This window comes from Nerophis ophidion, linkage group LG19 (assembly GCF_033978795.1).
Source record: "Nerophis ophidion isolate RoL-2023_Sa linkage group LG19, RoL_Noph_v1.0, whole genome shotgun sequence".
Classification (NCBI taxonomy): Eukaryota; Metazoa; Chordata; class Actinopteri; order Syngnathiformes; family Syngnathidae; genus Nerophis; species Nerophis ophidion.
Window position 1 is genome coordinate 41,234,590 of NC_084629.1, and position 24,237 is coordinate 41,258,826.

General features: G+C 40.7%; 2 protein-coding genes across 4 annotated transcripts in view; one reads left to right on the top strand and one right to left on the bottom strand.

Moving 5' to 3' along the window:
* The window catches only part of cir1 (corepressor interacting with RBPJ, CIR1), a 34,014-nt gene extending 19,463 nt beyond the window's left edge, over nucleotides 1-14,551 (top strand). The window contains exons 10-11 of one of the 2 annotated variants that reach the window (XM_061880016.1): nucleotides 7,915-7,977; nucleotides 14,533-14,551. In XM_061880016.1, the coding sequence (XP_061736000.1) occupies nucleotides 7,915-7,977; nucleotides 14,533-14,536 (67 nt within the window). In that variant the 3' untranslated portion in view covers nucleotides 14,537-14,551. Of the gene's footprint in view, nucleotides 1-717; nucleotides 1,543-7,914; nucleotides 7,978-14,532 lie in introns of those variants that run through there. The other variant, XM_061880015.1, reaches the window with a different exon arrangement.
* Nucleotides 3,429-5,529, bottom strand: sp9 (sp9 transcription factor). Of its 2 annotated transcripts, none has more exons than XM_061880012.1 (2): nucleotides 5,376-5,529; nucleotides 3,429-5,279 (listed from the first exon to the last, which is right to left on the bottom strand). In XM_061880012.1, the coding sequence occupies exons 1-2, from the start codon at nucleotides 5,394-5,396 to the stop codon at nucleotides 3,987-3,989; spliced, it is 1,314 nt and encodes a 437-aa protein (XP_061735996.1). In that variant the 5' UTR covers nucleotides 5,397-5,529; the 3' UTR covers nucleotides 3,429-3,986. The 2 variants fall into 2 exon arrangements, with proteins under 2 accessions (XP_061735996.1, XP_061735997.1); XM_061880013.1 differs by having other exon boundaries at nucleotides 3,429-5,275; nucleotides 5,376-5,527.
* Nucleotides 14,552-24,237: the final 9,686 nt, after the last annotated feature.

Here is a 24,237-nt window from a genome sequence, read left to right on the forward strand (position 1 = left end):
AAAATATGTATATATATATATTTTTTTAAATGAACCTTTATTTATAAACTACAACATTTACAAACAGCTGAGAAACAATAATCAAAATAAGTATGGTGCCAGAATGCTGTTTTTCAATAAAATACTGGAAAGGATAGAAATGTAGTTAGTCTGTTTTATCCGATTATTAATCGAAGTAATAATCGACAGAATAATCGATGATCAAATTAGTTGTTAGTTGCAGCCCTACTTAGAATATGTTCTCCTGGTGTCCAAAAAACTCTAAATTAAGTCTTTGTTACTTAGAATATAAGTGTTACCAAAAACATACACCGTATTTTTCGGACTACAAGTCGCTCCGGAGTATAAGTCGCACTCACGGCCAAACTATGAAAAAATCTTCGACTTATAGTCCGAAAAATACGGTAACTCTGTCTTGAATGTAAAAAAAACATTTAAATTGTATTTTTCACTAAATAAGGGTTTGGTGAATGTGTATATGAAGCTGGTGGGGTTCGGTACCTCCAACAAGGTTAAGCAGTACTGTACTAAACATTCCTGCAACTTCATTTCGGAAATATACCTCAGAAACATTGTATTATACCGTGAAAATATCGATATCGTTACATCCCGTTTAGTGTTTGATATGGTGGTTGTTACAATCTCATTAGATTGTGCACTTCTTATGAGTTTATTCCGTCAGCAAGAGGGAGTTATTTAAAGTTTGACGTCCGACAGGAAACTGGATCGTCTGGAGAAGCAGAAGTCCAAGAAAAAGAAGAGCAAAAAAGACAAGAAAAAGAGCAAAAAGAAGCAGAAGAAGAAGCATGAAAGTAGCGACAGCTCGAGTCGCAGCGGCAGCGACTCATCCAGCAGCAGCAGCAGCTCCGGCGACTCCGACTCAGACAGCCGCGGCAACTCAAAGGGCCGAAAGAGAAATAAGAGCAAGAAGGATGCGGCGTGCAGAGATAACAGCTCCCGGAGGCGAGACAAGAGTCACAAAAAGTCCTCGTCTCGCAGGAGCCGGTCAGCGAGCGGTCACGCCTCACACAAGCGCTGTGAAGTGGCGCCCGCGGAACATAAACAAACACGGACTGAGAGAGGGAGGACTCCGGAGGGCAGAAGGAAGAAGACGGCGGACAGAAAGCGGGATGCCAGCGGGAGTGATGAGCGAGGTAGCGAGCGCCATCACAGGGGAGAGGCTGAGAGCGGCCGTGTGGACGCAAGGAGAGGAAGGATGGAGGAGGAGAGGAGTAGAAGCAGGGACAGGAGGATGGAGGAGGAGAGGAGTAGAAGCAGGGACAGGAGGATGGAGGAGGAGAGGAGTAGAAGCAGGGACAGCAGACCAGAGAGGAGCCAGAGAAAGCATTAAAGACTGCTTCTTTCTTTTCAAAAAATGTACATGTTTCTTTTTAAAGGCCATCGATTGGTGTCCTTCAGCCATTTAGCAGCATGCATGTTCTTGTCCTGCCAGTAGAGGGATGTAGTGGTCAAAGTAGCACATGTTTCAATTCTAATGATCAAACATTAAACACGCTTTCACGATTAAATGGCTTATAAATATTCTGCAGTTTTGAAACTTTTTTTTTTTTACCTATCAACACAAGTGAAGTGAATTATATTTATATAGCGCTTTTCTCGAGTGACGCAAAACGCTTTACATAGTGAAAGCCAATCTCTAAGTTACATTTAAAGCAGTGTGGGTGGCACTGGGAGCAGGTGGGTAAAGTGTCTTGCTCAAGGACACAACGGCAGTGACTAGGATGGCGGAAGCAGGAATTGAACCTGCAACCCTCAAGTTGCTGGCACGGCCACTCTACCAACCGAGCTATGCCGCACCGCGCAAGCCGACTTGTTTAAAATCTTTTGATTAAAATAATTTCAATACTTATGTACTTCATTTAGTCAGCATAAACGTGCAATATACGTGCATTGTTAATTTCAATAATCACATAATTATTGAATAAAAAATAATAATCGTCGTTATCGTTCAATAATTGTGAATTCGACGATTTATTTTGCAAACATCCTGTATATTTCTATTTTGCAGTTTTAGTTCTAAGATGAACTATCTGGAATATAAAGACAATATAACATAAACGTGAATGCATATGAAAAAGTGCAATATATTTATCTGTACAGTAACTATTTATATATATCTGCACCTTATTGCTCTTTTATCCTGCACTAAAAGCAGATAATGCAACATTTCGTTCTTATTTGTACTGTAAAGTTCAAACTTGATGACAAAAAAAGTAAGTCTAAGTCCAAGATATTAAACTTAATATTGGAGTAATATTGTCTTGTATTTTTTTATTCATCCGTTTAAAGGAAATCTAACTGTTTTGGTTTGTTTACATTAATACATTTTGATCATACACTAACCTGCTTTTAAAGCGCAAAATATGATTTCTTTTTTTACACCAATGTAGGTCTTTGATAAATATAACAAATGTGTTAATTGTTCTTTTTCCATTTTGAGTGTTAAATGTGATTTATATAAGTATGTGATCATTGACTTCAATCCGCTGATGCGCGCAGTCAAATTTAAATCGCAATTCAATAGGAACAAATATTTTTTGACGCCATGAACTCCCTTTTTCAAGAATTGCCTAGAAGGCAAAAGTAGATATTTTTTAGACTTTGTCTTATATTCAAACATTTGCCCTAGCCCAGAAAAAACATTTTAAAATGAATTTCATGTGACTCATTTCCATTTTTTTCTCAGTCCCATTGTGTGCAAAAAAAAAAAAAAAAAAAAGAGTCCTTATTTTCATATAAATGACAGCAAATAATTTGGTCCATCATCAGAGCATTTTGTCATAAAATGAACATGTTCAAAAGATCAATTGGATATTTGTTAAGCATGAATCATTGATGTCAAATACAAGACACAAGGGAGTGCGAGTCACAATTATTAGCATTTAACATCATTTGCATTTGGCCATGAAATGTCTTTTTACGCCACATTAAACACGGAATTATTCTGTTTTAATTAAAACTAAAGACGGAAAAATGTCCAAATGCCCCCTGAATCAGTGGTTCTCAAATGGGGGTACACATACCCCTGGGGGTACTTGAAGGTATGCCAAGGGGTACGTGAGATTTTTTTAAGAATAGCAACAATTCAAAAATCCTTTATAAATATATTTATTGAATAATAATTCAACAAAATATGAATGTAAGTTCATAAACTGTGTAAAGAAATGCAACAATGCAATATTCAGTGTTGACAGCTGGAATTTTTTGTGGACATGTTCCATAAATATTGATTATTTTTGTGAAGAAATGTTTAGAATGAAGTTGATGGATCTCTATTCCAATCCCCAAAGAGGCCACTTTAAGTTCTATGTGTAGAAATCTGAATTGTTTATTTTTCAACAAGTTTTTAGTTATTTTTTTATATCTTTTTCCCAAATAGTTCAAGAAAGACCACTACAAATGAGCAATATTTTGCACTGTTTTACAATTTAATAAATCAGAAACTGATGACATAGTGCTGTATTTTACTCCTTTATCGCTTTTTTTCAACCCAAATTGCTTTGCTCTGATGAGGGGGTACTTGAATTAAAAAAAAAAAAATGTTCACAGGGGGTACATCACTGGAAAAAAAAAAAGGTTGAGAACCACTGCCCTGAATAACAGTCTTTCCTCACACGGTGACAGCCTTTTTAATGCCTTTTAATTACTTCAAAATGAAAGTTTTATACGTGTGAATTTATACAGGTTTAACATTTATATATAGATATTTTGGCAAAAGAAATAAAAGCTGTCCAAACACATTTTATATCCACAAAGTGCATTGAAAGGTAAACTCCCTGAAGTCCAGGATCACGAATGCAAACAACAAGATGACTTTTTTATACAAGATGCAAGAACTTCAACAAGTCCGCCTTTTTTTTCCCTCTTTTTGCGATTCCGTGAAATATTCCCTCATGTTCAACAAGACCCGTTTTTTAATGTTTATTGTTTTGTTCGCAGTTATTTGGGGGCCCCGGGGCCCTGCATCAGGGCTCGTGGCGAGGGGACTGGTCCTTACCCGAGATCCTGGGGTGCACCCCTTCCAAAATAAGGTCCGGGGACTCGGACCGGGGGGTCTCCAGGTTGCTGGTGTCGGTGTCGCTGTCGCTGCCCTTCTTGCCGCCCCCGCCCGCCGTGTGCGTCTTGATGTGCTTGCTCAGGTGGTCGCTCCGCATGAAGCGCTTGTTGCACACCGGGCAAGCGAAGCGCTTCTCCCCGGTGTGGGTCCTCAGGTGTCTCTGGAGCTCGTCGGAGCGTGTGAAGCGCTTGCCGCAGAAGAGCCAGTTGCAGACAAAGGGCCGCTCCCCCGTGTGCCAGCGCAGGTGCGCCTTCAGGTGCGACGTCTTGCCGTACACCTTCCCGCAGCCCGGGATGTGGCAGCTGTGGAGGCCCTTCCTCCGCAGGCTGGCCCCGGCGGGCCCGAGCCGCTCGGCCTCCTGGCAGTTGGGGCAGTCACACGTGGCCCGGCCGGAGTAGCGCCTGGAGGACCGCGAGGAGCCGCCGCCGCCGCCACCTCCGCCTCCGCCGCCCGCGGAAATCATCGCCGTGGCCGCGGAAGGGTCCGTGTAGGCCGGCAGGACCGCCTTGAAGCCGTCCTGCGCCAACAGGTGCTGCCCGGTGGACAGCAGGTGCGACGCGCCGGGGCTGATCCCCGTGGAGCTGAAGGCCGAGTGGGTGAGGGAGGAGAAGTCCGCGTTGTAGCCGCTCAGCTGGGAGTGGAGCGCCTGCGGGCCGCCGGAGTGCAGCGAGCCCGCCGGGGCCTGCACGTCCAGCCAGGAACCCGGGTTGGTGTGCACGTCCCACCAGGGCGAGGCGCCGTTCGCCACCTCGCCGGAAATGCTGGAGTGGAAGCCGGACTTGTACCACGACTCGTACGGGTGCGCCATCCCCACCCGCGGGTAGAGGCTCTCCGCCGACGTGTGCACCTTGGAGATGAACGCCGACTGGCCGGACTCCTGGGCCGGGCCGCCGTTGGAGAACAGGCCGCTGTAGTCTGAGGAGAAGGCGGCCGAGGTGGGCGAGGTGGAGGCCAGGCAGAAGGCGCTGCCGCCGGCGCCGCTCGTCGGTGTTAGTCCGCCCGAGGCGCGGCTTGTCGCCACCGGGAAGCCCGGCAGAGCCGAGCCCAGGTTGCAGCTGGACGACGACCGCTTCCACGGGTGGAATCCTCCCTTGGCGAAGGCTCCGGAGTCCGGCAGCGTGGTGAGGGGGCTCGTGTTCCCGATCTTGTTGCAGGTGGCGGCCAGCATCGCTAGAGGTGTCGTTCCGAAGCGAGGCTCTTCCTTGGGAAAACAGCAAAGTTCAACTTAAAACGAACATAATAATAATAATAATAATAATGAGGTCATGTTGACGATCACAACAAAGGAGGAACTCACCCCAAGAATGGAGGTCGCCATATCCGAGTTGTGTCCTGTGCTGGGGGAAAGCGTGCCGATGACCGACTCTACTCGGAAGCGCTTGCGGGGACTCGGGTCACCATCGGCGGGCTGACGCGGCTCGTGTCTGCCGGCACTACTTTGGAGCGGCGGCGACACTCTTGTTTTGAAGTAGGGCTCGGCCAGCGAGCGCAGCCAATCAGAGGCTCACTTCCGGGACAACCGCGGGAGTCAGCCAATAGGAGTGCCGAGCGCTCTCTGGCCCCGCCCACAAACAAAGCCTCCTCAGGCTCCCGAACAGCAGACTGGAGTTGGCGTATTTTGACATTTATTCTTTTTGATGCATACTCCACGTCCTGTTCGATCTTTTTTTTTTTTGGATTCATCTTTAAAAGGTAAGTTTTGAAATGATTTTCTTCTTTTTTGTTGACCTTTTGCTGTTTTTTGTTTTTCGTAGTATTCGTTCCAACACGCAGATTTGCCAAATGATGACTTCATCACAACACTAAACACGTGACGGATGAGGTAAAACGAAATATCTAATTTATATATATATTTTTTATTTTAACACGGTGACAGTTTTTAGCAGAAACGGGGGATCGGTTGAATATATGCCATCAAACAAGCATTCAGTTGTATAAATTAAATATACAAAATATGACATGCGTCATTAATGAGCTGCCTGAACCACGTGCACGTTGCAGCCACTTTTTTGGGCATTTATGTTTTTAAGTGACGTCATTCACACAATTCTTATTTCTCTCTAAATGACATTTCACACATATCACTCTACGATAATTGCATAACAATCATGTAAATTATCCTTCTTTTTTTAAACAGAAAATACACACCGAGGGATATTCATGACAATATTCAAAACGGGCCAAAAAAAAAAAAAAAAAAAAGTGCCATAATGGTGCATTAATGTCACTCAACACCGCGTGTTTTGTTTCTTAAAAAAATACAAACGAAAAAAAAAAAAAAGGCAAGAAAATACAATAATATTGCCATCACAATTAGGTCAACAACAATACTAATATACAATATCAAGAATTATAATGTACTGTATCATCCCTAATTGTTAAAATATATATATATTTAAATGCCATTTTAATTATAGATATGTTTAAAATGAATATGATATACGACCTTTAAGTCTTACTTGAAACCCCAGATTATAGCAAGTCATATATATATATATATATATATATATATATATATATATAGGTATAAATTGCGACTAATTTACATATATGTGTGTGTGTGTGTATGTATATATATATGTGTAAATTGCAACTAATTTATATATATAAATATATATGTGTGTGTATGTATGTATATATATATATACATATATATAAATTGCGACTAATTAATATATATATTTGTGTGTGTGTGTCTTTGTGTGTATGTATATATATATAGTTGCATATATATATATATATATATATATATATATATATATATATATATATATATACACTATACATATACATACAATTTAAAGTTGGACATGCGCGGCTCTGTGAGCCCTGCATGCCGCAATTAGGGAGCCTATTACAGGCGATTAGATTGATCAATGTCCCTTAAACAAAAGCAATGATTTATTTGTGCGAACAAAACGCTTTTCGTCTATATTGAGTCTATAAATGGAGGGTGCAAGCATGCATGCTTGCACAAAAAAAAGATAATGATAAATTCATGAAAAAAAAAAAAAGGCATAGCCACAACTTGCAGCTTCATGCACGCAATGAAAGCTGGGAATGTCGGATTATTGGTCAGTGTTTTTTTTTTTTTTTTTTTTAGGTGAGGTGTGATCGTGGGTGGTGGCCCACGCGTGCTTTAATTTGTGTCTCTGTGGCGGGAAGTGCAGGCTTTGAGGACGTTGAACTAATTGTCACTGTGCGCCCCAGTCTGCAGCACTCTCTGTCGTCAATAGGCTTTTACATTAAAATGATCCATTTTTGTCTCAATATTGATTTTTTTTTTTGTACATTTTTGGTGTTTGCAAATGATCCTATTTGCACTGTCCACAACATACAGCTTATTGAATGCCTTCATTACTTTAATATTTCAGAGATGTCAATCCAGCAATGTGTTTATTCTTGTAGTTTGTTTACTATACTGACAGGTGTCTCTATTATTGTGATGAGCTTATTTACCTCTAAAATATTACAATATTACCTGACTTAATCAGCAATACACTCGTGTCCTTGTAATGACCGCACAATACAGTTTCGGACTGCACGTGTGCCTAATGTTGTGTCCAATTCCTTGCTCTGCTGCCAGCTGTGAGCAATTGTTGACATCATAGCTGCCTAGAGTCACTAAATTTGGAAGCGGCGTCAACTTGAATTCTGAAATCTTCTATTGAGAGCGTATGGAGTGAGCAATGCTCCTTGAACTGTTGTTTCTTTCCTCTCTTATTGAATGTCGGTTGAGGTCAGGACTGCTGTGTGGAAATGACCCCAAAGAAAGTTTTACATGTAACGAATGAAAAGTGCAAATGTGTCTGAAAACATGTGTGTTGTCTCTGCAGGGAAATGAGGCGTTCAAAGAAGATTGTTCAAAATGGAACTTGTGCAGGGCCTAAATCTACAGGGTAAGTACTGCACTGAGTTGATTGATTGAAACTTTTATTAGTAGATTGCACAGTACAGTACATATTCTGTACAATTGACCACTAAATGGTAACACCTCAATAAGTTTCTCAACTTGTTTAAGTCGGGGTCCACGTTAATCAATTCATGGTGACGTATGTGCACAATTCATTGAAAATTCAATCATGTAAAAATGTCCATTCAAGTGATGGATGAGTTCTGAATAAATGCAAAGACAGTAGCAGGATTTGAGGTTATGTCTATAGAACAGAGGTTCTCAAACTCACCAAATACCACATCAAATCTTGGTTCTCCAAGTACCACCATTAAATACAGTAGCACTGTAGGCTTAAGTACCGTATTTCCTTGACTTGCCGCCGGGTATATAGTATGCGGCTGCTTAGAATTACTGCCGGGTCAAACTCGTTTCACCAAATAATTAGCATATGCCTAGAATTTCCGCAGGGTCAAACTCGTCACGTCACGAGTGACACTTCACCTTTCATCATTTTCAAAATGGAGGAAGCTGATTTCAATCATTTGAAATCGCATAAAGGGAAGAAGATTAAGAGCTATTCAGTAGGATTTAAGGTCCAAGCTATTGAATATGCTAAAAAGAACAGTAAGCAGCTATGTTTTATTAATATACCGTAGCTGCGTGTGTCAAATATGAGTCATTAAATGACTCCCGCCTCCTGGTGGTAGAGGGCGCTAGTGATCCTTCTTGCGACTACTCGGCTGCAGAAGAAGTGACAACAAGCAGCGAACGTTTATTTTTTCCTCTCGCTTGCACTTTTAACATGGAGGATTACATATCTAAAATAAAACAGTTTTCAAAACTGGACTTTCAATCGAAGCAAGAGGTAATAAAGGAAGATCTCCATCGAGAAAGAGAGACTTTTAAAACTGAAGAAAGATAAGGAAGACTTCTATAAACAAGTTATCGATGCTTTTGATCAGAAGGAGCTGCGCATGGACTTCATTTATAAGTAAAGGTAAGACCATAATAGCGTTTTTTTTAATTAAATGTGCTTTTCATGATGGTATCCTTACATCACACTCAAATTTATAAGCGCAGGCTTAAATTTACCGCATGCCTTTGGTAAGCGCCGGAGTGAGAAGAGGTTTTAAATTAATTAGCGCCCCGGTGGCAATTCAAGGAAATACGGTATTCGTTAAAAACAAGGTCGAGGTTTTATTTATTATAATAAAATAATAATAATAATGACTATGTTAACAGTTTAAACAGTTGCAGCGTGCTTGATTATTTATAAAAGTGATTCTCAGGCGTACCACTAGATGGCGCCCGTGTACCACTCGTGGTGCAGGTACCACAGTTTGAGAATCGCCGCTTTAGAAGGTCTGTACAATGCAAACATGATAAAAGTTCGACTTATTCATCATATTTTCTACCATTTATTGGGTGAGCTGGAGCCTATCCCAGCTGACTCTGGGTGCAGAAGCAACGTAGCACTCTGAGTCGGTCACCTGTCAATCACAGGATGAAGCATTTTTATGGTCTCCGGTCCAACTAACATGTGAAGGATGGATGCTGGAGAACATGCAAACATTTCACATTGGGATTCAGACCCACACGCAGCTGACTGTGAGGCAGACGTGCCAACCCTCGGAGGTTCCACGCTAAAACAGATGCATTTATGTATTTTCCTTTGGGGAACATTGATTGTCAATTTGGGCAAATCAAAAGTAGTTCTCTGTTAATGACGACTATTATTCAAAACATTGGCTTTCACAAGACATTTTCTCCAATTACAGTCAAATATTTCTCAATTAGAACATGTCTAAGGTTTACATTAAACACCAATATTGTTTTTTTTTGGTTGGCATTCTTCAATATTCTGCAGAGTGTGTGTGTGTGTGTGTGTGTTCTTGTATTTCTACCCTTCTTCAGACACCACCAAGGAAAAGTACCATCCATATGAGGAGGTGTGAACAAGTTAGGACCAAAAGCATAGTCTCAATAAAGAAAACCATTGCATTAATAGACAGTCAAATACTACAGTCTGTGAACATTGCTCCAAAGTCAGGATATTTTGTATTTTCATGTGCATGCAAAAGTAAGCATTGACAGGTGCAAAGGCAGCAATATACTGATTGATTGAAAGTTTTATTAGTAGTTTGCACAGTACAGTACATATTCTGTACAATTGACCACTAAATGGTAACACCCCAATAAGTTTTTCAACTTGTTTAAGTCGGGGTCCACGTTAATCAATTCATGGTACAATTATATACTATCAGCATAATACAGTCATCATACAAGTTCATCATCAGAGTATATACAATTAATTATTTATTATGAAATTATATGATAAAACAAGCTAAAGAAGGACTTCCCTGGTCATCCCCGGAAAAAACCCGCCAGGTGAAGAACTGATTTTACGACTTCCGGTGCTGACGTAAGACAAATGTGAGCATAGGATGAACAACTACACTACGCTACTAAGACTATGGTGGCCATTAACAGTTAGTTTCTACAGCTGGGTTGTCCAAAGTGTGGCATGGGGGTCATCTGTGGTCCCTGACTCCTTTGTCATCGGCCTTAAGTACATTACAAAAAAAAAATAAAAAAAATAGAGATCTCATTTGCACCCCTGGTGGTGAAATCTATCAAAATGAAGGTGGTGCCAAAAAGGAGGGATTTTTCAAATAGACTGTGTGTCGAATTTAAAAGTGCGCCCCCTTTGGTCAACATATGAAATAACAAGTGTGTGTACAAATTCGAAGCGGTCCCCCTCTGGCCAACATATGAAATAACAAGTGTGTGTAAGAAATTGAAATGCGCCCCCTTTGGCCAAAATTAATTAAAATAAAAAAAGTAAAAAAATATATGTATATAAAGACATAATGTAATAACTTGTAGTAAATGATGAAGATTTAAAACTAATTAAAACCACAAAATTTCAAAAACTAAACTAACTTTATTTTTTTATTTATGTATTTATTTTTTAAAAACTAAATAGGTTGTACTTGTATAGCTCTTTTCTACCTTCAAGGTACTCAAAGCGTTTTGACACTACTTCCACATTCACACACACATTCACACACTGATGGAGGGAGCTGCCATGCAAGGCGCTAAGCAGCACCCATCAGGAGCAAGGGTGAAGTGTCTTGCTCAGGACACAACAGACGTGACGAGGTCGGTACGAGGTGGGCATTGAACCAACCTCGGGTTGCGCATGGCCACTCTACCACTGCGCCACGCCGTCCCTTAAAAACTAAACTAACTTTATCCTGCAATGAGGTGGTGACTTGTCCAGAATGTACACCGCCTTCCGCCCGATTGTAGCTGAGATAGGCACCATCGCCCCCTGCGACCCCAAAGGGAATAAGTGGTAGAAAATGGATGGATGGATGGAAACTAACTTTATATTTGAGTGAGCGCCCAACCCTTTTGAATGTTTTTCTTCACACCCGCCACTTTAAGGATGTTTGTGTCGCCTTAAATGTTTGGCTTAGTGCTGCAAAGCACATATTTCCCGGACTATAGAGTGCACTGGTGTATAAGCCACACCCACTTTTTCCATATATGAGCCGCACTGGACTATAAGTAGCATGTATATATGTTGTGAAATGAGTTATTTACACATAAATGTTCATTTACATACCTTCATTGTTCCCAAACTGTGTCTGTAACATGGCAGTAAAATGGCTGATCAAACAAAACAGAAGTCATGGTCATGGACCCACTAGAAGTCATTGTCATAACCAAATAGGGCTGGCCAATAAAACCATATCAATATTTAGCACGATAGACATGTACCATAGTCTAGACCAGGGGTCACCAACGCGGGGTCCGTGGGCACCAGGTCGCCCGTAAGGACCAGATGAGTCGCCCGCGGGCCTGTTCTAAAAATAGCTCAAATAGCAGCACTTACCAGTGAGCTGCTTCAATTTTTTTTTTTTATGTATTTATTTACTAGCAAGCTGGTCTTGCTTTGCTCGACATTTTTAATTCTAAGAGAGACAAAACTCAAATAGAATTTGAAAATCTAAGAAAATATTTTTAAAAACTTGGTCTTTACTTGTTTGAATAAATTCAATTAATTTTTTTACTTTGCTTCTTATGACTTTCAGAAAGACAATTTTAGAGAAAAAAATACAACCTTAAAAGTGATTTTAGGATTTTTAAACACACCTTTTTACCTTTTAAGTTCCTTCCTCTTCTTTCCTGACAATTTAAATCAATCTTCAAGTATGTTTTTTTATTGTAAAGAATAATAAATACATTTAAATTAAATTTTTCATTTTAGCTTCTGTTTTTTCGACGAACAATATTTGTGAAATATTTCTACAAACTTATTATGATTAAAATTCAAAAAATTATTCCGGCAGATCTAGAAAATCTATTGAATCAAATTTATATCTTATTTCAAAGTCTTTTTAATTTATTTTAAAATATTTGTTCTGGAAAATCTAGAAGAAATAATGAGTTGTCTTTGTTAGAAATATATCCATCCGTCCATTTTCTACCTCTTATTCCCTTTTGGGGTTGCGGGGGGCGCTGGCGCCTATTTCAGGTGGGGTACACCCCGGACAAGTCGCCACCTCATCGCAGGGCCGTTAGAAATATAGCTTGGTCCAATTTGTTATATATTCTAACAAAGTGCAAAATTGGATTTTTAACCTATTTAAAACATGTCATCAACATTTAAAAATGTAAATTAATCAGGAAAAATTACTAATGATGTTCCATAAATTATTATTTGAATTTTTTCAAAAAGATTGGAATTAGCTAGTTATTCTCTTCTATTTTTTGGTTGAATTTTGAATTTTAAAGAGTCAAAAGTGAAGATAAACTATGTTTCAAAATGTAGTTTGTATTTTTTTCCTGTTGTCTCCTCTTTTAAGTGATTTTTTTCATCATTATTCCCTACAAAAAACCTTCCGTAAAAGAAAAAAAATGTACGACGGAATGACAGACAGAAATACCCATTTCAATATATATATATATATATATATATATATATATATATATTAAAGGTAAATTGAGCAAATTCGCTATTTCTGGCAATTTATTTAAGTGTGTATCAAACTGGTAGCCCTTCGCATTAATCAGTACCCAAGAAGTAGCTCTTGCTTTCAAAAAGGTTGGTGACCCCTGCTGTAGACTACAGAACTCACCCCCATACGGCGTGGCGCGGTTGGGAAATGTGGCCATGCCAGTAACCTGAGGGTTCCTGGTTCAATCCCCACCTAGTACCAACCTTGTCACGTTCGTTGTGTCCTGAGCAAGACAATTCACCCTTGCTCCTGATGGGTGCTGGTTAGCGCTTTGCATGGCAGCTCCCTCCATCAGTGTGTGAATGTGTGTGTGAATGTGGAAGTAGTGTCAAAGCACTTTGAGTACCTTGAAGGTAGAAAAGCGCTATACAAGTACAAACCATTTATAATTTATTTGTATACAGTATTAATGTTATAAATACAAATCTTTACATATCTAGAAAGGGGGGTCCTAAAGAGGTAGGTATTTTTCTCAGGTCTTAAGAAGGTAAGAAATACAGGTGCGTGTGTGTGTTAAAGTTAAAGTACCAATGATAGTCACACACAGAGGAGGTGTGGCGAAATTATTCCCTGCATTTGACCCCTCACTCCCTGGGAGGTGAGGTGAGCAGTGAGCAGCAGCAGTGGCCACGCCCGGGAGTCATTTTTGGTGATTTAACCCCCAATTCCAAGGCTTGATGCTGAGTACCAAGCAGGGAGGTAATGGCTCCTATTTTTTATAGTCTTTGGTATGACTCGGCCAGGGTTTGAACTCACAACCTACCCATCTCATTAGTGTGTGTGTGTGTGTGTTGCGGTGATGCAGTACTCTGACACTCTGCTGAGTCATCAAGGTATTTTGTTGTGAAACTACTCATGTGTATTCAGTTGGGAGTTTATGTTTGCACCTCTACTCATTTACCATTTTGAAAAGCCTTGTTGTGGTAACACCCAAATTCTCCAAGTAAAAAAAAAAACTTTCCCTGTGAAAGCCCAGAGAAAGTATCCGGTCACCATCAGGGACTTTTTTGGTTTTGTTTACAATTCCTGCAACTTGGTGCGTGAAAGGAGCTTCACCATTGCCACAATGTTGGAGTCAGTGTGCGGCTGCATACTTTTTAATTTCAATTCATTTCAACCATTTGGAAAATGGAGCAAAAATGAAAAGCCATGCCTCCACTGTTTGATTTGAAATTTTCAGGACTTAAGCAGATCCCAAAATGATTAACAGGTGGTACAAATAGGTAAGAAAAGTTGGTTTTGCATAGTAGGCCCACTTTGGGTGGTCTCGATACCAATATTTTTGTACCGGTACCAAAATGTACTGATATTAACAACACTAACATGTATTCTCTATGTACTGATATTTACAACACTAACATGTATTCTCTATGTACTGATATTTACAACACTAACATGTATTCTCTATGTACTGATATTTACAACACTAACATGTATTCTCTATGTACTGATATTTACAACACTAACATATATTCTCTATGTACTGATATTTACAACACTAACATGTATTCTCTATGTACTGACATTTGCAGATGAAAATAGACCACTTGACACTTTTCTGACCGCCCTGGACGCTGTGAACTGGCTTATCCACAAGCTTGTTTGGCAAGGTACCTACCGCTTTCCTGATTAATTTTTACTAAACATCAGTCCATTGTGTTCCAAATACTCTTGTTTTGTCTTTTAACTAGAAACATAGCGATTACCCGTGGCATTATTGTGTCACTGGCAAGGTGGACAGGAAAGACTACACTCCGCGGCGGTCGAGGTAGGGGATCAGGATACATACCGTATTTCCTTGAATTGCGGCCGGGTATATAGTAAGCGCCTGCCTAGAATTACTCGTTTCGCAAAATATTATTTTTATTAGCGCATGTCTAGAATTTCCACCGGGTCAAACTCGTCACGTCACGAGTGACACTTCACCTGTCATCATTTTCAAAATGGAGGAGGCTGATTTCAATCATTTGAAATCGCATAAAGGGAAGAAGATTAAGAGCTATTCAGTAGGATTTAAGGTCCAAGCTATTGAATATGCTAAAAAGAACAGTAAGCAGCTACGTTTTATTAATATACCGTAGCTGCGTGTGTCAAATATGAGTCATTAAATGACTCCCGCCTCCTGGTGGTAGAGGGCGCTAGTGATCTTTCTTGCGACCACTCGGCTGCAGAAGAAGTGACAACAAGCAGCAAGTGTTTATTTTTTCCTCTCGCTTGGGCTTTTAACATGGAGGATTACATATCTAAAATAAAACAGTTTTCTAAACTGGACTTTCAATCGAAGCAGGAGGTAATAAATTAAGATCTCCATCGAGACAGAGAGACTTTTAAAACTGAAGAAAGATAAGGAAGACTTCTATAAACAAGTTATCGATGCTTTTGATCAGAAGGAGCTGCGCATGGACTTCATTTATAAGTAAAGGTAAGACCATATTAACGTTTTTTTTATTAAATGTGCTTTTCATGATGGTATCCTTACATCACACTCAAATTTATAAGCGCAAGCCTAAATTTACCGCATGCCTTTGGTAAGCGCCGGAGTGAGAAGAGGTTTTAAATTAATTAGCGCCCCGGCAGCAATTCAAGGAAATACGGTAGTCCAATTTGCCAACACACACACACACACACACACACACACACACACACACAAACACACACACACACACACTGCATGTCAGACATGCTCAGACAAGACCTCCAGACAAGACCTAGGGCAGCACCAGTGACACGGTGTAATCACAAGTCAGAAGCTACTTCCAAGTGGAGGCCGGTAAGCGCGGCCATTACTTATGTCAGCTGACACCTTGTGGTGGTCTAATCACCTTTCTTCAAATCACAATGAACTGCGTGTGCTTTGTTTGTGTGGACGTGTTGTGTCAAAGGTGTTTTAACTTGACCAGGCGAGCCATTGTTGTTGTTACCCGTGAATTGAGGTTCTTCCCGGCCGTATGACATGTTGATGTGCTTCACTGCTGCTACCTGGGCTTGGAGAGACTCCCTGACAGTCACTAAGAACCAAGGGAAGGTTCTCACACACAAAAACATTCAAGAGATGGACACTCTATGGCAGAGCTGGGCAAAATAGAGCCCGCGGGGCCACAGGCAGCCCGTTAAGATTTTCAATCCGGCCCTACATTTATTTTAGACCTTTAACATCAAAAGTGTATTTGCCATTATGATGTGCACTCATGATTTTACAAAGCCCGTTTCCATTTGAGTTAGGAAATTGTGTCATATGCAAATATAAACAGAATACAATGATTTGCAAATCATTTTCAACCCATATTCAGTTAAATGAAGTACAAAGACAAGATATTTGATGTTCAAACTCATAAACTTTATTTTATTTTTGCAAATAATAATTAACTTGGCTGCAACACGTGTCAAAGTAGTTGGGAAAGGGCATGTTCACCACTGTGTTACATCACCGTTTCTTTTAACAACACTCAATAAACGTTTGGGAACTGAGGAAACTAATTGTTGAAGCTTTGAAAGTGGAATTCTTTCCCATTCTTGTTTTATGTAGAGCTTCAGTCCTTCAACAGTCCGGGGTCTCCGCTGTCGTATTTTACGCTTCATAATGCGCCACACATTTTCCATGGGAGACAGGTCTGGACTGCAGGCGGGCCAGGAAAGTACCCGCATTCTTTTTTTACGAAGCCACGCTGTTGTAACACGTGCTGAATGTGGCTTGGCATTGTCTTGCTGAAATAAGCAGGGGCGTCCATGAAAAAGATGGCGCTTAGATGGCAGCATATGTTGCTCCAAAACCTGTATGGACCTTTCAGCATTAATGGTGCCTTCACAGATGTGTAAGTTACCCATGCCTTGGGCACTAATGCACCCCCATACCATCACACATGCTGGCCTTTGAATTTTGCGTCAATAACAGTCTGGATGGTTCGCTTCCCCTTTGGTCCGGATGACACAATGTTGAATATTTCCTAAAACAATTTGAAATGTGGACTCGTCAGACCACAGAACACTTTTCCACTTTGCATCAGTCCATCTTAGATGAAATCGGGCCCAGAGATCATCTAAGTTTCTGGATGTTGTTGATAAATGGCTTTCGCTTTGCATAGTAGAGCTTTAACTTGCACTTACAGATTTAGCGACAAACTGTATTTAGTGATAGTGGTTTTCTGAAGTGTTACTAAGCCCATGTGGTGATATCCTTTAGAGATTGATGTCGGTTTTTGATACAGTGCCGTCTGAGGGATGGAAGGTCACGGTCATTCAATGTTGGTTTCCGGCCATGCTGCTTACGTGGAGTGATTTCCCCAGATTCTCTGAACCTTTTGATGATATTATGGAGCGTAGATGTTGAAATCCCTAAATTTCTTGCAATTGCACTTTGAGAAAGGTTGTTCTTAAATTGTTTGACTATTTGCTCACGCAGTTGTGGAAAAAGGGGTGTACCTCGCCCCATCCTTTCTTGTGAAAGACTGAGCATTTTTTGGGAAGCTGTTTTTATAGCCAATCATGGCACCCACCTGTTCCCAATTAGCCTGCACACCTGTGGGATGTTCCAAATAAGTGTTTGATGAGCATTCCTCAACTTTGTCAGTATTTATTGCCACCTTTGCCAACTTCTTTGTCACGCGTTGCTGGCATCAAATTCTAAAGTAAATGATTATTTGTGAAAGAAAAAAAAGTTTATCAGTTTGAACATCAAATATGTTGTCTTTGTAGCATATTCAACTGAATATGGCTTGAAAAGGATTTGCAAATCATTGTATTCTGTTTATATTTACATCTAACACAATTTCCCAACTCGTAAGGAAACGGGGTTTGTAATAGTGTGAAAGTGCAGTCCATAGTGGATCTAACATAATAGTGAGAGTCCAGTCCATAGTGGATCTAACATAATAGTAAGAGTCCAGTCCATAGTGGATCTAACATAATAGTGAGAGTCCAGTCCATAGTGGAACTAACATAATAGTAAGAGTCCAGTCCATAGTGGATCTAACATAATAGTAAGAGTCCAGTCCATAGTGGATCTAACATAATAGTGTGAGAGTCCAGTCCGTAGTGGATCCAACATAATAGTGAGAGTCCAGTCCATAGTGGATCTAACATAATAGTGTGAGAGTCCAGTCCATAGTGGATCTAACATAATAGTGAGAGTCCAGTCCATAGTGGATCTAACATAATAGTGAGAGTCCAGTCCATAGTGGATCTAACATAATAGTGAGAGTCCAGTCCATAGTGGATCTAACATAATAGTAAGAGTCCAGTCCATAGTGGATCTAACATAATAGTGAGAGTCCAGTCCATAGTGGAACTAACATAATAGTAAGAGTCCAGTCCATAGTGGATCTAACATAATAGTAAGAGTCCAGTCCATAGTGGATCTAACATAATAGTGTGAGAGTCCAGTCCGTAGTGGATCCAACATAATAGTGAGAGTCCAGTCCATAGTGGATCTAACATAATAGTGTGAGAGTCCAGTCCATAGTGGATCTAACATAATAGTGAGAGTCCAGTCCATAGTGGATCTAACATAATAGTGAGAGTCCAGTCCATAGTGGATCTAACATAATAGTAAGAGTCCAGTCCATAGTGGATCTAACATAATAGTAAGAGTCCAGTCCATAGTGGATCCAACATAATAGTAAGAGTCCAGTCCATAGTGGATCTAACATAATAGTAAGAGTCCAATCCATAGTGGATCTAACATAATAGTGAGAGTCCAGTCCATAGTGGATCTAACATAATTGTGTGAGAGTCCAGTCCGTAGTGGATCTAACATAATAATGAGAGTCCAGTCCATAGTGGATCTAACATAATAGTGTGAGAGTCCAGTCCATAGTGGATCTAACATAATAGTGAGAGTCCAGTCCATAGTGGATCTAACATAATAGTAAGAGTCCAGTCCATAGTGGATCTAACATAATAGTAAGAGTCCAGTCCATAGTGGATCTAACATAATAGTAAGAGTCCAGTCCATAGTGGATCTAACATAATAGTGAGAGTCCAGTCCATAGTGGATCTAACATAATAGTGTGAGAGTCCAGTCCATAGTGGATCTAACATAATAATGAGAGTCCAGTCCATAGTGGATCTAACATAATAGTGTGAGAGTCCAGTCCATAGTTGATCTAACATAATAGTGAGAGTCCAGTCCATAGTGGATCCAACATAATAGTGAGAGTCCAGTCCATAGTGCATCTAACATAATAGTGTGAGAGTCCAGTCCATAGTGGATCTAACATAATAGTGAGAGTCCAGTCCATAGTTGATCTAACATAATAGTGTGAGAGTCCAGTCCATAGTGCATCTACCATAATAGTGTGAGAGTCCAGTCCATAGTGGATCTAACATAATAGTGAGAGTCCAGTCCATAGTGGATCTAACATAATAGTGTGAGAGTCCAGTCCATAGTGGATCTAACATAATAGTGTGAGAGTCCAGTCCATAGTGGATCTAACATAATAGTGAGAGTCCAGTCCATAGTGGATCTAACATAATAGTGAGAGTCCAGTCCATAATGGATCTAACATAATAGTGTGAGAGTCCAGTCCATAGTGGATCTAACAATAGTGAGAGTCCAGTCCAGTCCATTGTGGATCTAACATAATAGTGTGAAAGTCCAGTCCATAGTGGATCTAACATAATAGTGAGAGTCCAGTCCATAGTGGATCTAACATAATGGTGAGAGTCCAGTCCATAGTGGATCTAACATAATAGTGTGAGAGTCCAGTCCATAGTGGATCTAACATAATAGTGTGAGAGTCCAGTCCATAGTGGATCTAACATAATAGTGAGAGTCCAGTCAATAGTGGATCTAACATAATAGTGTGAGAGTCCAGTCCATAGTGGATCTAACATAATAGTGAGAGTCCAGTCCATAGTGGATCTAACATAATAGTGTGAGAGTCCAGTCCATAGTGGATCTAGCATAATAGTGAGAGTCCAGTCCATAGTGGATCTAACATAATAGTGAGAGTCCAGTCCATAGTGGATCTAACATAATAGTGTGAGAGTCCAGTCCATAGTGGATCTAACAATAGTGAGAGTCCAGTCCATTGTGGATCTAACATAATAGTGTGAGAGTCCAGTCCATTGTGGATCTAACATAATAGTGAGAGTCCAGTCCATAGTGGATCCAACATAATAGTGAGAGTCCAGTCCATAGTGGGGCCACAGGAGACAATCCGAAACGGGTCAGCAGTGCAGAGATGTCCCCAACCGATGCACAAGCGAGCGGTCCACCCTGGATCCCGACTCTGCCAGCGCTTCATCCATGGCCACCAGACCTGTGCCCCCCTTCCACAAGGGAGAAGGGGGCAGAACAGAAAAGAAGATAAATGGCAGATCAACTGGTCTAAAAAGGGGTCTATTTAAAGGCTAGAGTATACAGATGAGTTTTAAGATGGGACTTAAATGCTTCTAGTGAGATAGCATCTCTAACTGTTACCTGGAGGGCATTCCAGAGTACTGGAGCCCCAATAGAGGTTCTAGTTCTAGTCACTGAGGTGAATGTAAAGTCCAGAAACCTTTTGATTGAAAATCCCCCCACGGAGAATTTACCTGATCAAACAAGCGCTTGTATTCCAAAACCCATGTGGCTCCTTCCTCCTTCTTCTGGCCCTGCAGGTGACCCCAAAGTAAGTGCCGGTCTATCTTTAGCTAAAGACCGAGCGCCTGTACTTTAGCAATCTCCGGCCATTTGAGGTGTGCAGGATTTAGTGAAGCAGCATTTGACCGCAGCGACTGAAGGGATTGTTGTGGATTACAGTTATTGATGCCTGGCCAGTGTTGGAACTGCTTGCCACTCGCTGTTGTTTGCCGCTCACGAAGAGCACTCCACTTGCTTGCTGCCACGACCATCAGCACTTTCAAATCATATTTGTTGCATTCTCACATATTAAATAGGAATGTAAAAGCTCTTAAGTCCAAGTGTGTTGGATCTATTATCATACTTGCCAACCCTCCTGGATTTTCCGGGAGACGCCCGAAGTTCAGCGCCTCTCCCAAAAACCTCCCGGGACAAATTTTCTCCCAAAAATCTCCCGAAATTCAGGCGGAGCTGGAGGCCACGCCCCTTCCAACTCCATGCGAACCTGAGTGAGGACAGCCTGTTTTCGCGTCCCCTTTCCCACAATATAAACAGCATGCCTGCCCAATGACGTTATAACTGTAGAATGATCGAGGGCGAGTTCTTGGTTTCTTACGTGGGTTTATTGTTAGGCAGTTTCATTAACGTCCTCCCAGCGCGGTAACAACACACAACAACAGCAGTCACGTTTTCATCTACCGTAATCAGCAATGTTGTGACACTCTAAAACAGGACAGTACTGCCATCTACTGTACATGTATATGTAGCCTATCTTGCCGATTGTATTGTACCGTATGTCCCGGCAAGAAATCTGCGTTCAAAAGACTCCGGCTTCTTATTAGTGATTCCTAGAGCCCCAAAAAAGTCTGCGGGCTATAGAGCGTTTTCCGTTCGGGCTCCAGTACTCTGGAATGCCCTCCCGGTAACAGTTCGAGATGCTACCTCAGTAGAAGCATTTAAGTCTCACCTTAAAACTCATCTGTATACTCTAGCCTTTAAATAGACCTCCTTTTTAGACCAGTTGATCTGCCGCTTCTTTCCTTTCTCCTATGTCCCCCCCTCCCTTGTGGAGGGGGTCCGGTCCGATGACCATGGATGAAGTACTGGCTGTCCAAAGTCGAGACCCAGGATGGACCGCTCGTCGGGACCCAGGATGGACCGCTCGCCTGTATCGGTTGGGGACATCTCTACGCTGCTGTTCCGCTTGAGATGGTTTCCTGTGGACGGGACTCTCGCTGCTGTCTTGGATCCGCTTTGAACTGAACTCTCGCGGCTGTGTTGGAGCCACTATGGATTGAACTTTCACAGTATCATGTTAGACCCGCTCGACATCCATTGCTTTCGGTCCCCTAGAGGGGGGGGGGGGGGGTTGCCCACTTCTGAGGTCCTCTCCAAGGTTTCTCATAGTCAGCATTGTCACTGGCGTCCCACTGGATGTGAATTCTCTCTGCCCACTAGGTGTGAGTTTTCCTTGCCCTTTTGTGGGTTCTTCCGAGGATGTTGTAGTCGTAATGATTTGTGCAGTCCTTTGAGACATTTGTGATTTGGGGCTATATAAATAAACATTGATTGATTGGTTGTAGTATATGGTTAGAAAAATAGTGACAGAAAATAGAACAAGGATGGACAATTCAACCCTTAACTCAACAATGAGTAGATGATTGTTATGTGTGTATATGTGTAAATAAATGAACACTGAAATTCAAGTATTTATTTTATTTATATATATATAATAAAAAAAAAATATATATATATATATATATATATTTATATAGCTATAATTCACTGAAAGTCAAGTATTTCTTTTATATATATATATATATATATATATATATATATATATATATATATAAGAAATACTTGACTCTCAACCACGCCCCCTACCACGCAAACAACACCAAAACTTTGATGTTTTATTGAGACAACATTTGGGTATTAGTATGGTGTGTGTATAAGGACCCCAAACTCTACCAACCGAGCTACCCCTGTTCAATAATAAATGACGCGAGCAAGTACCCGTAAGCAAACAACACCAAGAAACTGACGTTTGATTGAGAATATAAAACATGTCAGATTGTAATCAAAAATGTGTTAAAATGAAATTATGCAACTTCACTAATATATATATATATATTATATATATTGATATATATATATAACGATATATTATATATATTGATTTTGCAAATCAATATCTATAATCTGCAAATAATGTGCCGTTGCTTAGTGTCTGTGCTGTGTAGAACTGGGCAGGGTAACCACGTAATACTCCATGCCAGCAGGTGGCAGCAGGTAGTTCATTGCTTTGTAAAAGTGGGGATGTGTCGGGTGAGACCAGGATGATGTGTTGTGATCCCAATATGTGGACCACAGCGGGAAGCAGTGTTCAGGTAAAAAACGTATGTAATTCTTAAATCAAAAATGAACAAAAGGGAAAGTGAAAGGAAAAGGCAACTGCTACGCAAAGCGAAAGTAAAACTGAACTGGCTATAAAGTAAACAGAAACAATGCTGGACGACAGCAAAAACCTACGGCGTCCACAATGTACATCCGTACCAGCCATGACAATCAACAATGTCCACACAAAGAAGGATAGCAACAACGTAAATAGCCTGGCTGGCTAAAAACAAAGCAGGTGCGCGGAATATCGCTCAAAGGAAGATATGAAACTGCTACAGGAAAACACCAAAATAACCAAAATAAGAGTGCAAGACAAGGACTAAAGCACTACACACAGGAAAACACCAACAAACTCAAAATAAGGCAGGACGACCTGGATTTTTTTTAATGAAAAAAATGTGCCTTGCCTCAAAAAAGGTTGAAAAACACTTATGTAGACCACAAGGTGTATCATGAAAGTATCATAAATGTAGCAAAAAAATCCTATAATGACTCCTTTAAAACCTCTAAAAGCTTAGTGGCCACATGCGTGGACAGCAACTTTTAGCTATTATTTCCAAAATGGTGTACACTACTGAATTTGGGTCCTATGTGGACACTTATACTGCCATCTAGCGGTGTCAGAAAAGTATCACATACTATGGAATTTTGGGGGAAAAAAAGTGTAAAAATAAGAATTAGCATTTCACTAAACATGAAGTACACGTTTGTGTACGTATGGACTAAGTACATCATATCAAAAGATGATTCTTACCGTATTTCCTTGAATTGCCGCCGGGTATATAGTATGCACCTGCCTAGAATTACTGCCGGGTCAAACTCATTTCGCAAAGTAATTAGCGCATGCTTAGCATTACCGCCGGCTGTGGATTAACGCCGGTTCAAACTCGTTTCGCAAAATATTATTTTTATTAGCGCATGTCTAGACTGTCCGCCGGGTGAAACTCGTTTCGCCAAATAATTAGCATATGCCTAGAATTTCCGCCGGGTCAAACTCGTCACGTCACGAGTGACACTTCACCTGTCATCATTTTCAAAATGGAGGAGGCTGATTTCAATCATTGAAATCGCATAAAGGGAAGAAGATTAAGAGCTATTCAGTAGTATTTAAGGTCCAAGCTATTAAATATGCTAAAAAGAACAGTAAGCAGCTATGTTTTATTAATATACCGTAGCTGCGTGTGTCAAATATGAGTCATTAAATGACTCCCGCCTCCTGGTGGTAGAGGGCGCTAGTGATCCTTCTTGCGACTACTCGGCTGCAGAAGAAGTGACA